The sequence below is a fragment of the Trematomus bernacchii genome, unplaced genomic scaffold, assembly GCF_902827165.1.
Source record: "Trematomus bernacchii unplaced genomic scaffold, fTreBer1.1, whole genome shotgun sequence".
Taxonomy (NCBI): Eukaryota; Metazoa; Chordata; class Actinopteri; order Perciformes; family Nototheniidae; genus Trematomus; species Trematomus bernacchii.
In genome coordinates, this window is record NW_022987564.1 from 10,999,109 (window position 1) to 11,012,988 (window position 13,880).

Sequence of the window (13,880 nt, forward strand, 5' to 3'; positions counted from 1 at the left end):
AACCATTTCATTGCAGACTGTTATGTTTACTTGGGGAAATGACAGTGTATACATTATTTGAGATATATTTCGAACTCAGACTTAATTTTATGGACATTTCGGCCAGGGGTGTAGAGCTATTTGTTCAAGCACCGGATTGGCAAAACAGGAGAGTCTGTAAACCAGTCTGCTTTGATCTATGAATTAATGTCTGTGACTCTCAGAGTACCTGCTGCCCGCAGCTGTTTTAAAGTGAAACAAACACTCAGAACACATACTGTACACACAGAGCGGAGCTGAGCAGAGCACAAACAGACTCACATCCCCCCTCTCAAATAATGTATGCACTGTCATTTACCCACGTAAACATAACAGTGTGCAATGAAATGGTTGTCGCAGCGGTAACTTTCTCCAGAAGAAATGTCCCTTTAGGGCTCCGTATGCATCTCTTTAAAGTGCAAAAACATTCATTGGTTCAAATCAGCAAATCACTTACTGCATTAAATTATTGGTTCAAAATAATACATCACGTCAATTATAATTTAGTGCAACGTAACTGTTATACCGACACATAACATTTGACTAAGTATAAAATAAAACCTCTGATAAGTCGAATGCATTACAAAAGAGACACTTAAGCCAACAGAAAACACACCTGCAGCATGTTCTGTTACACAAAGAGTTTGCATTGATGGCGTTGGAGTTGAGAAACAGAAAAGGAAAGGCTGCCTGGACGTTCACGATTGTACAAATAAAAACAAAAACATCAGTCTCCAGTTTCTCCCTCATTGTTTAGCTTCTTTCTTTCCTTTCCTGCCTTAAATCTTTGTTGAAAAAAATCCTTCAAATACACATTTCTGTAATACTCAACAACTGCACAAGATCAAAAAGAGAGACTTTCAGAATGTACACTATGAAAACAATTATTAAATCACTGGGATCTTTCTTATATTGCCATTTTAAAGCATTGGCTACTTATCTGTCATCATCTTTCCCCTGTTGCCTTTGAAAGCAAGGCTCTGTTGAGGATCCTCTTCTGTGTTTTTCTCGGCAGTGGTTCACATTTGTTGCGCATATTCCAGAACAAAAGGGGGTCTGCTTACAAGCAGTGTTTCCACTTTTGAATGCAGCGAAGTGCTCTTATCATTTTATATATTGCACTTAACCTTAGTTTGAGCTCATAAATGATCAATCACCCATTTTGGCAACTTTGGGACACCTTAGAAATTAAATACTTGTTTGTTTAAAGTTGAATCGTTTCAATGCTAGATATAGATATTAAGAGCAGGTGGAGACTTTGGAACTGACTTCAAAGGAATGTCCTCATAAAAGAGGAATACTCTTTAAAGCAAGCACTTCTCAGGTTCTAGGAATACTTTCCTGAGTTCATTTCTCTATAGTGCAAAAATCCACGAAGCAAAAACTATTTTCTGCTGCTTTCACTGACAGATTCATATCAGCAGGGCTTTCTAATAAAGTCCACTCAACCTACTCAACTTTAACTCCTTGAGTAGTCCTGCAGGTTGTGTATGTGTGTGCCTGTGTGTGTCTGTGTGCGAGTATTCAACATGACTTGTACATGTTTATGTGTGTGACTGTGAAACTGTGTGTGTGTGTGTGCTATGTCGTGCTCCCATAATGAATGACATAGTAGTCATGGACGTACATCAACACAGCGACAGGCTGGCCAATGATGAGTGAGATCAACACTGCGGCGTTGCCATAGTTTCCGTTAAGAAAACGACCCACAAACCACGCCAGAGGAACCTGGAGAGGTTAAAGGTCAGAGGTCAAAGGGTGTTTTTCCTACAGCAGAGGAGAGAAAAGGTGATAGACGGTTCAGTGTGTCTTACCTGAGCCATCATTCCCATAAAAGCCCACGGTCTGAACATCTTCAGAGGAACGCTCACCAGGTACTGAAGAAGAAAGACAGAGGAATACAATCAGACACAGACCATCTCTCAAAATATATTGCAAATGAGTTATTGTGAGAAGGGGACAAATGAAAACTCATATCTCAGATACAACAGCTTCAGGAATCAAAGTTTTGACACAAAACATAGTTTTAAATGACATATAACAGTTTGAATTTGCACTGCTTAATATAGCGTAAAATATTTGTTGTCATTTGACATGATTCACTTTACTGTCTAAGTTGTTGAACTGACAACTGTACACACAAGGCCATTTCAGGTACAGACATCGAGTAAAAAGGATAAATGTCTGGAGGATGAATTAGCAGATACAGGGCATTCAGACTTTCTTCAGACCCGCTTATTTCTAATGCCTTATTCTACAATAATTTATTCCCTTAACACTCTAATAATTCTGAAAAAGTATTCAAAATAAATCCCTGAGATATCACAGTGAGTTTAGATTTATGAATTTGAATGATTTTTGCAGAGTGGTCTGAATCCTTTCTGAATGATATGTGTGTAGAATGTAGTGGTTAGTGTGACACAGGAAGAGTGATTGCTTTTGCTTTACCTCGTGGAAGAAGGCAGACATCAGGAAGACGGCGGTTCGTGCCAGAAACTTGTTGACCCCCTTTCTCAACATTGGCTTATAAAAGTGTCTGTAACACACAAAGACGAAGACAACCAACTGACCTTTATCTTTTCAATAAAAATAAAAACTATAACCTCAAATGAATGCCGGGCAACACCTTGATTTTATTTCATACACACGGCAATAATATTGTGATCCAAACATCAACCATGGTAATAATTCTAGTGCAAGTTTGGTGCTCACCTCAGACACCACTTGTAAACTGGGATATTCCAGTTGCTCCAAAAATATGTGATAGTCTCAGAGTTCCTGAAATGAACAAGCATGGTACAGATTGAGAGTTTGACATCAAGACAATTGGGGTTTCTGAACGACTGCTACGTATGTCTTACGCGTTTGTTCCTGTGTTATGTGGGGCACATGGTACAGTACCAAATTACTTTTAGGATTAAATGAGACAAACTCAAAATGATCACAAGGTTTAGGTGTGACTGCATACTGTGTGCAGTCACACCTAAACCTTGTGATTGTGTGTGATTGAATGATCCTTCTGCTCACCACCAGTCTTTGTAGAACTGTCTGTCTCCAAACTGCAGCAGCTCTGCCACAAAGTTCAAACAGGAGTGGAAAAACCAATAGAAGAATATTAACCATATCAAATGGTTAGGGACCTGGGAGAGGAAGAGGGGGGGAGGAGAGGGTCATGGGAGTAGTTAGGAGAAGTTTGGTATGGTCATATGGATGGTTGGGTTTTACAGTCCTAATAATCATACAGTATGAGACAGACACAATAGGAGACAACCTCCTTTTACACAAGATTAAGTGGTTAAAGTGTATTCTTTTCATTTTTTAATGATAAACATACGGTTATGACAGGACATAGATCTGTTTAGTGTAACTACAGTACGTCAAGATACTCACAGCTAACTTTAAGAGGCGCTCGACCATCCTTGAAAAGTCCATTTCCTGTGAGAGACAAACATTACATTTTGTATGATGTCTGATAGTGTATAACATGTAAAGTACAGCAGTGTGTGTGTGTGTGTGTGTGTGTGTGTGTGTGTGTGTGTGTGTGTGTGTGTGTGTGTGTGTGTGTGTGTGTGTGTGTGTGTACACTCACCTGGAATGGTTTCATTGAGTTCTGTATTGTGGGAACCATCCACTGGAAGACACAAAGGAAATTACTTAGCTTGTTTATGGGATGAAAACTGATCTGATTGGAAAATATTGTAATATGTTCTGAACGTCTGCATGATTGAAGCAGTGTTAGAATTCAACCCACCTGCTGTATCAACCCCACCAACAGCTGCATGAAGAAAAGCTACAAGAAAGAGTCAAAATGAAAACATGTTAACATGCATGTCTGTTTCATTGTCCACCATCTCATTTTAAATAAACATACAAAACAAAACGCAATAAGTGAGTTTGTGTTCCCTCTCACCATTTCAAAAAGTCTTCTCAACAGGAACCTTATGCGTATTCGACGTGAGCGTGGGAAGTTGAGCTGGTAGCAGAGAGTAGGGGCAAAGACAAAGTAGTACATGTCTAAAGACAAAAAAGGAACAGAATGTTAATTCATAAATATTTTATTTCATTTACAAAAGGTGACGCTTATCTCCATGGGTTACCTCTGTGGGTGAGGTTGCCGGGGTAGGAGACATGACTTTGAACTGCTGAACCATTGGATTGTGCCACAGATGGACCTGAAAAACACAGACACATCAAAATGAAGACTTTTATTCTCACACACTTATCTCAATCAATGTTTTCCCATCATAAACATTATAAATACACGAGGTTACTCTGTGTGTTTTCGGTTTATCCCAACTCTTACAGTGAGGAGGTGAACTTATTAAGTTGAATCTAAGATAAAAATAGCTTCAAAATGCTAACAAAACGTTGACAGCTATTCAAGAGACACAACTGTCAGTGCATGACGTGCAGATTTTCCTGTCACCAATAGATGGTGGTAGCAGCACAGTAATAAACAATAAAAACAAGATAATCCTGTTGAGTGTACACTTACATTTCTGTAAATGTTTTGTTTTAAACTTTATCCAGCCATTATTTAGCATCTCTAATGGAGCAGCTCTTATGTTCAGTGTACTGTATTTTAGGTATTTTATGTGCGTGCCTCCAGACAATCCTGTTAACATTTCTTGTACGTTCCGATATACTTACATGAGTTTGATCGTGTTAGTCTTTTGGCTTTCATTTGTCTGATTTGTCGACACCACCTGTTGGTGTCTTGGTAGGAGTACAGCTTGAGAAACAGAATTGAGTAGGCTGCTAGGGAGAGTATACCACCCACTGAAACACAAACACGAAAAACTCATTCTTAATCAAAATGTCTTATTAATGTCTTAAAATATGATTGTGTATTTACTGTATTAAGTAAGTACCTGGGGTCATGGATGTAAGAGTGAGTACAGTTGCTGCAGGGAAGATCAACATGGATGTCAGGTTAATAATGTGAAAAATCCCTCCATTCCTTTGAGAAACGGTACCCTAGGAATGATGAAAGAAAAACAGTCTTACATTATAAAAACATTTGATCTGAAACACAGTTTTTTTACACTGCAACACTAGATCCAATGTGCTTTTAACATATAGAATATGGTCAGAAGTGATTTAGATAATATGTTATCTAATCTAAACCAGGAGTGGTTTTCTAATCAGACTGAAGATCAGGTATAAAGAGGGGAGGGGCTGTGAATGTAGGAATGATGTGTACTGCAGCTCTTTGATGGGCGATCCCTGAATGATAAATGAAAAATAAACCTACTTTCTCCCAACAGGTCATCTAAATGTGAAGCAATATGTTCTACAAAATCATTCAAAAAGGTTATTTATACACTGGGTTACAAACCAAAACTAATTTGTAAACCCAACCATAACTTACCATAAATTGAAATTAGGAAAATATATGCAAATCATTGTAATTACTCACCACAGCCAGGCGCCTCTCAGTGTACAAGGTTGCTAGGATGAACACATTAGACCCTGAAACACAGAATTTACAAACTCATCTCAAACACCATTTAACACAGACAAAGGCACGGAGGAACTGGCGCCTGCTGAGGACAATTATGAGGCTGGTGTCAGCAAATAGACAATGTCTGGAATCAACCTTCTTTGGGTAAATAATCAATAACAGCTATGCTACAAAATCCAAGAGAGGCACTCACAATGCTTCTATATGCTATCATTGAGCATCTGGCTCATTAAATCGGCGATAACATACCGAATCTGATCAGCCATTTGGGACATGGCGAGGCTATAAAGCATGATTTATTTCATTCAACAACAACACTTGGATTTAGGTTCAGGGTATACAGGTACTTGTTTGCTAACTTCAACTTGAAAATCAACCCTGAGGTCAGAGAAGGACAAATCGCTATGAGGTTTTCAAGGTCTCTTGAAAATGTTGACATTGAGGCAGTAAAAAAATGCTCCATACCAATGATGAGGCAAGCTGCTGGCCAGCTATAGGGGTCCTTCAAGAAGAGAGACACTACTTGGATAGGGTCGACCAAGATACCATACCTACATTAGAGAGAGAACATATGAAATGAATAATACCAACAGGCATCATTTAGAAATGGTCTTTTTTAGATAGGAGGCAAACATGTTTTTGTTTGTTTAAGGTTTAAGATAGGTGCATTCAGGTAAACGTTTGGTGTAAGAGTGAAAGGAATTAAACCTCTAGGATGGGCAGCTAGCAAAGCAACTGTTTTATATCTATATTTAATAGAAAACATGTTAAAAAAAAAAGTAGTGGTGAAGTGATGGCCATTGGTTCAATTGAATGGGAGTGGGTTGTGACAACACCTAAGACAACATGTAAGTGTGTGTGTGTGTGTGTGTGTGTGTGTGTGTGTGTGTGTGTGTGTGTGTGTGTGTGTGTGTGTGTGTGTGTGTGTGTGTGTGTGTGTGTATACTCACTTAATAATGTTCTCTAAGAATAGGCGTGCATTGCTCAGCACCTGAGAGAGAGGAAGAGCTCAAACGATTAGTCAGCTACTCAATCTGATGTTACATTGTGTTCCATCAACTATAATCATAAATCAACAATTTTAATCATTGATTAAATGATAGTTTTTCGTCAGAAAATTGCAGGAAATGACATTAAAGAATATCTTTTGGAGGTGGCTCACAAAACATCTTGGACTTTTGACTTTAAACTTTTTTCTGACATTCTATAGACCAAAGGATTCATTGACCTAATCTAATTGGCAGATTAACGGCTAATGAAAATAATTATTAAAATGTTTTGATTGCATCTAGCCTTTGTTTCCCCAAAAGTATTTCTAGCCTTCTCCTAAAAATCTGGTTTATCATTTTCTTTTGCCACAGCTCTGCTAATGATGAGTCTGTATGGTTCAATGCATTTGTTTGTGCAATTAGGGTGAGTTTTTTGTTCAAAGCAAAAACAGAAAGAGGATTTTCCCACTTACATCTCTGACTTAAGATGGTTAAATAGTCACTGTCCAGAAAACACACAAGAAAAAGCTGTAACATATTCATATCTACACAATCTGTTCAAACACCTTCATAGATCAGAGCTGTGTTTAGACAAATGTTTCTGCTGCTATCACACCGTGATAACTGTCACACCCTGCTGCTTAACTCCTTCTCTTAAAAACAGTCAAGTAAAAATAGTCACATTATATTATGTATTAAAGGTCAAGGTCCAAGTCCATCTGTTATCTGAGCTTTCTTAGATAAAGCTTACCAACCACAAAGAGCCAAAAATGCTTATGTATAGCATGTATCCATTTAAAAAAAGCATTTTTCTGGCCAATGAGTTTAAGGGACAGTGAGGGTTGGACACATGATAAGGTCATGGTGATAATGTGGCATGTTACACCTCAGCACACTGCTCTGCCAAGATCCTGCAGCAATGTGCTTTTGATTGACCAACGTCTTTTGTCCAAAACAGCTACCTTTGCCTTAGTAACCTTCAGCATGGACAAGACTTGACCACAATGTAATACACGACCGTTGGGACACTGGTCTGTCCAGAGCATTTATAGAGCATTACAAAATCTGATTTAGCAATAATTCCACTTCAAATGTGTCTTCTCTGTTGTCCCTGTCTGGAGAGAGGTCAGTGTGCGAAGGCAGATACAGAACAACACACCGGGAGACGGAGGCAACTCAGTGTCTTGCTTAAAGACACTTCAGCAGGGGGGGGGGAAGCCTATATTAACTGAACCTACAACAACTAAAAACATTTCTATCGAGCTGTTATCACAGTTTGGAAGTTTGTCCTGGAACCTATTTTCAAAGATGTATTGATTATCCATTGCATTGTTAAATCACATATTTTAGTACCCAAAGGTTATTTATATGATGTCAATTTTTCTTATCTTATTATATTATATTCAACACATTTCTTCAGTAATAAAACACCAATGATAAGATGTTAAAATAGATAATTATGACTATTATAACTACATCCATAATCTTTAGAATCAACTCATCTAAATAATCTGTTTTATATTTCTGAACATTTATGTTACTGTATAAACAAGATTAAGGAGACGATAAAATGTGGCTGAATAAAAGCCATCTCTGTGTCCTGTGAATAGGAGAGGGTTAGTTTAAAAATAGAAAGAGCTGCTGGGGTTGGCTGAACTTTAGCTTGCCATGGAAAACTAACCTGAGATGACTGGGGCCAACAAAGACTGAATTATCAAACATTTTCCATCAGAGGGCTTCTATTAAACTGTTTCCTTTGACACACAGCAATACAGCTTACATGTTCCCCATAAACAGTAGTCTGTATTAATAGTTAAATAAATGTTGTAGAAAGAAACTGGCCAAACTATTTGTTGACAGTAATCTGTTTTAACAACCGTGGTATGCTCAGAAAATCTGCAAATGGGCGCTAAATTGAGATTTTCTATGTACTGTCCTAACTGTTAAAGTGCTGTGCATGGGAACAATACAGCATCAATTGTTTGTATCATATCCAGGATGATCATTTTTATTGTCAAGTATCAAAACTGCATCTTATCCCAAATATCTTCACTGTCTTACTACCTTTTTGTATAATGTTTATGCCTTCTGAACAAGCATGAACAGCATCTTAAAGCACTGTTTTTGTTGGTTTGCTAGAACAGATGTTTAAGCACCAATCTAAATGTGCGTGTGTCTTGTTAGTGAGGTATTTAAACCTTTAAAAGGACAGGTTGATGGCTGTAGACCAAGGACAACATGGATCTTGTATGACATTCTCATATGGCATTACATTCTGACAATGGCTTGTGTAAGAAATGGAAAACATGAGGCCATTTTAGAAAACCAGATTCAAAAGTGCTTCCATGAACATCCAAATGAGGTCACACTCTTTTCAAGGATTTCTCTGATACCAAATGTAAACATCTGTGACGCACACAGCTTTTACTTTTATCCATTTAAAAGCTGTCCTTTGAAGGCAGCTAATGGTAGCTAATTTATTATTTTGTCTACCGCCTTAAGTTAATGTTCTGAATGAAGTGCTTTATTTCTAAACACTTGGTTACAGCATTCAGAGAGTTTAAATGAAGTATAACAAGTACAACACATTAACACTCTCATCTGCATGTGCCCCTGCAGCTGACATTTTAGGAAATTAGACGGGGGTTCTGGTTATGGAGGACTGTTCTGGTTATGGAGGACTAAGCTGGTAAATGCACACACCCACAAGTCTCTGTGGTTCCACTTTACACTCTTAAAGTCTAATCCTAGAGGCTTCCTAAAAACAGTCTGAACCGAGCGGAGACAACCGTCTCTTGTGACCACAAAGTAGAGGCCGTGGTCGTCACAGCAATATAAACTTTCATAGATGGAATTAATCCTGTCACAGAAGTGTAAAAATAGACTTGATTTAGAAAAAAAAAACCTGGAAATACACACAAGTTTAAGGCTTAGATGAGATGCCTTTTTCAATTTCTTTAGGATTATGGCTAACTGGATATTTGTATCCTCCACGCGTATCAGACTACTGGCGGTGACTGAATGTTCAGAGGGTCGCCTTTGGAGACACACACACTTAAATTTAGCCATTTTGTTCTGAAAAAGATCTTGTTGTCCTGAAGTGACCTCGGCCCAAGGGGGCATATTTGGCTGTGATACGACTGAGATCAGTATTTCAACACAACATTGACTTTAAAAGAATGCTTTCAGGAAGGTTAGGGTGTGCAACTTGGTTAAAGGTCTCACATTAACTAATATTTAAGTGTTTTGCTTTAAGGTACAAAAGCCACAGCCAAAACTAGAGTCTCTGACATACAGTAGATGATACAGACCACAGTACATCCTGAAACTGGCCTATTTCCCACTGCATCTTCAACATTAAACAGCAGCTGCACGTCTGTAGCCAATTATGCCATTTTTTGCATTTCATTTAGAGTGCTTGTCATGTTTTTGCAAACAGGTATATTTCTGCTTTCAAGTTATTCTTCTCATCATGATTACGATTTGCACTTGCTAAAGATGTGTCATGCACACTGGCTTTTTTTTCGGGGCTATAAATAGGAACGTCCCTGCTAAAAGAATAATCTCTAGGGATCATGTTTTATTTTTTAATTTAAAAACAAGAACCAACTTCATTGGTCAATCAGAAGATACTCTAGGCCTAGGAAACATCCATCAGGCTTGTGAGGGATGTTAACATGTTATTAAAAACAAGGATTTAACATTGAAAGCATATAATACTGATGGACATAGGTCAAATTAGAGATGATACCTAGTTTAACCCTTCATACACTGTATTTGTATGTGTTCAGAGATGCTTCATATTTTTCAGCCTAAAATCATCAGTCATGCAACCATAGAAAACTGAAAAAACGACTTATCTGACAACTCAAACAGTTGAGAGTGTGACTGTTTAGTGTGGACTAGTTAGTGCGGACTGGCAATTCTTATTCTGTTGTTAAAGCAATGACATATATAACCTGTGCCTCAGTTATATATATGTGCTGCTATGATATACTGTATATGCTTTTGTGTGAGAAAGACTAATAGAAAGAGAGAGTGACAAATAGAAGGATATGCAACTGGCTATTTTTATGATAATGTGAAGAACATCAGCTACAAAAGGCCACAAACAGTAATTTAGGGCAATGGCAAGACATGAAAGAGACAATTATTGAGTGCATGTCAAAGCATGTTTTCATTTAGTGGTATTTGTTTGGTTCCACAAACATTTCAATTTCCAGAGGTTTAATATTTAGTCATGGTTTACATTGCTAACAAGTTGAAAGTACATTTTAAGTCCTGAATGCACACGCAGTTTGACTCACCAGCATGACAACACACCAGTTGAGGATTCCTCTGTAGTTGCTGTAGCCACTGGCTGAACTTAAGAGAGACTCCTGGAGGACGTGACAGCTACGTGGAAACACAAAGTCAACAGTTTTATTGACAAGGTAGACATTTTTAGGGCTAATCAAGCTCTCTAAATTCCTTTCTGTCTGTTTACCTAGGCTCAGGGATGACATCTTTGGTAACATCCCTCAAGTTGCTCTCATACCTCCATTAATATACATTCAACTGCATCTTGATTCTTGAATTGAACATTCTAGAAATTAACTTTTATGAAGAAGGAATAATGTGTACATTAAACAGGTTTATACAGTGAACAAAGTTTCTTCCCAAATCAATACATGATTTGGCATGAATTACAAATGTTAACTAATTTGAGAGGACAGTAATGATGGCCCACTTAAAACAGATCTACTTATAGGTATTTATTTTCATATTTTCTATTATATAGAGTTGTATTTTATGTTATCTCTTTACTTTCACATTATGTTTCTTGTTATGCACCAAATCACAAAGACACATTGTTTGTGCGAACCAACTTAGTCCTACAAATGCACCAGGCACTGGCGGAGTTGTGAAAATGTAGGTTAAATGTACTGTCCAAAGTTCATTGTGAAAACTGAGGCTATTCATCAGGCAAGAATTTTTTACACAACCCCACGTGACTGAGATAACGAAGCAGAAGTGAATGACAAGGGAGAGGCAAACAGGGAGCAAAGAACAAACAGTAGGGGGGAGAATTTGAAAATAAGGAGGAATGTAATGTGGAGAAGCAGAGGAGAATATGAGGTTAAGAGACATGAGTGATTTGAGGGAAGGAAGGAAGGAAGGAAGGAATGAAATTAGCATTTAAAGAGAGGAAAGAGTAGAAGGGTTCCTCAAAGGATTGCAGAAGCACATATGCCTTTGTTGACTCACTGTTACTGTAATACAGGAAAGTATTACTACTCAGGACTATAATGTGAATTACAATCAATTCATTTCCATATTATGGCTGCATCACTTTAGTGCCCAAGGATACCAATGTGTATATCTTACACTGCAAAAGATATTGTTGAACACCAGCCAGCAACTTGGCAGCTTACAATAATAAGACAGAGTGGCTTCCTTCTTATAACAATGCAATTTATCAAAGGTGAGGACATATCTGGGTAAAGGTCAGGCTATTGTGTCTTCTATCACAATATCTGTTCTAACTCATGCGTACTACCCATACTTTGACATGTATTTAAACTTAAAGCTAGCCTCTCCATCTTTTATAAAGTCAAAGTGTCATCTCAAGAAGGGCTGCTTAATTGATACCTTTCTTAACATTACAAAAATACACCCGCATAAATACTTGGTTTAATATGAAAATGCATCTAGAGATGCTTCCACTCTTCTAACCTAAACAAATTATGTACAAGGTGACACGTGACTAAACCTTTATTAGCTTGGCTTTATTTAGTTGTATTAACTTTTTGACTTATGTCAGTCAAAAGTTAAACACTTTGTAAACTCAGATTGTTAATGTGCTATACAAATAAAGTTATTTTATTATCATTGTTGGAATGATCTAAGGTTGATATTCCATTGTTTATGAATCTGCTTGTGTCATTTTCTATGCAGCACTGTATTGTACTAGGCCACTATTTGTAATAGCCTGCCCAAAGACTACAAATGATAATAAACTCATAACTAACTCTGGCATATTTAGATGGAGGAGGAAAATGAAATGTCAACTAATAGCTGTTCATGGACAATGAATAAATGAAAAGGACAATCATAATAAACTGGCAAAAAAAAGGGCAATCAGCAAAAGGAAATTCAAAATAAACGCAGATTTTATACAAACGATCCACCTTAATGACACATAACGTCATTCAAATATTAAAAGGTACCTGAGTCTCTCGTTAAACTCCTCCACCACACTCATGTGTTTTCTGGTCGGACTGTGTGGGGGCTGCTGCCCCGAAACCCCCATCTCTCTGTCCGGCTTCCCGTTACTCGGATGCCTGGACACATCGTCTGTTTTGGCTTCAGCGCCGGGGCTCTGTGGAGGTTTCTCCTCGGCATCGTGACTCTTGCTCCCGTTGGCTTGATTCACCGGTCCGCTGCCGGTGATGGTGGTCCTCCTCCGGCGGGTTACGGGCCCTTTCATCTCGGCTCTCTCGCTCATTTCAGCGGGTCAAATCACGCAGTTTTTACCTGCCGGACATCGCTGCTTCTCTGGCTGTCTCGGGTTTCTCTGTTATCATCCGGAGGGCCACATCCAGAGCGCAGAGATCAGTCCCAGCAGGTCCGGAGAGTGCCGGTTATGATTAGGCGTTTCATCACCACTACTGCTGTCATTAAGGTTGCCACGTCGGTGTTGACATCCCCCTTTCGAGAAAACTCAAAATCTATGTTACTCAATCCACTTCCGTATACAAAAACGGAAATGTACTGGGTAATATCACATGGATGTATTATAGTGTTATATCAGCAATATCTAAAGTATTATTGTAAAACATGATATCTTCGCCATAACAAAGATATAGTAGATTCAAGACGTGATTCTATTAGCCCCGCCTCAACAATTAAAGGCCCCATCATTATTTGACAGACTTAAATACAGGAAATATGAGCTCATATATGTGTCTGTATTTTATTCATCTATTTATATTGTATTTATTGTATTATCTATTGAATATATATGTATACAAACATTAGAATGATATATGTCAGGGGAGTCTTTGTAAATTAAGGTTAGTCTCTCAAACTAAATTACAAACTACTTTTTAACTTCATCAATCAATTAATGAAGATCTGATTTTAGAAGGGCTAATACATAGGGTAGATCAGTATAAGAGCAAATTGAAAGTGGGGTCCCATGCTGGACTAACCCATAGTCCTCCTAGAAATACTTTTGAAACAGGTGAGGTGTATTATTGTTGTCTGTTTATGTGTTTAATAAAATGTGTTGTTTTTTTGGCCATAGAAAGGGTTGTTATCTGCTACTGTTAGCAGTTTGTAAGTTACCAGAAAGGAAATTAATTTGTAAAATCACATCACTGGCATTCTGACATAACACTATGGCTATGTTCATAACTCAAATGCAA

The 13,880-nt window shown here is 37.9% G+C and overlaps 1 protein-coding gene across 1 annotated transcript; it reads right to left on the reverse strand.

The window, feature by feature from the left end:
* Positions 1-379: 379 nt before the first annotated feature.
* Positions 380-13,099, reverse strand: dgat1a (diacylglycerol O-acyltransferase 1a). Its single transcript, XM_034125287.1, has 17 exons — positions 12,681-13,099; positions 10,779-10,866; positions 6,433-6,473; positions 5,948-6,033; positions 5,438-5,490; positions 4,890-4,995; positions 4,669-4,797; positions 4,116-4,190; positions 3,929-4,032; positions 3,770-3,808; positions 3,608-3,649; positions 3,409-3,453; positions 3,046-3,158; positions 2,731-2,796; positions 2,467-2,554; positions 1,833-1,895; positions 380-1,746 (listed from the first exon to the last, which is right to left on the reverse strand). Exons 1-17 carry the CDS (start codon positions 12,956-12,958, stop codon positions 1,600-1,602), a joined length of 1,563 nt encoding a protein of 520 aa, XP_033981178.1. The 5' UTR covers positions 12,959-13,099; the 3' UTR covers positions 380-1,599.
* Positions 13,100-13,880: the final 781 nt, after the last annotated feature.

Excerpts from the sequence above, each read along its gene's own strand:
- dgat1a (XM_034125287.1), bottom strand. The coding sequence starts at position 12,958 with ATGAGCGAGAGAGCCGAGATGAAAGGGCCCGTAACCCGCCGGAGGAGG. Across the intron at positions 6,034-6,432 it reads TTCTTAGAGAACATTATTAA|GTATGGTATCTTGGTCGACC; the intron begins GTGAGTATACAC and ends TCTCTAATGTAG. Across the intron at positions 3,809-3,928 it reads TGAGAAGACTTTTTGAAATG|CTTTTCTTCATGCAGCTGTT; the intron begins GTGAGAGGGAAC and ends TCTTTCTTGTAG.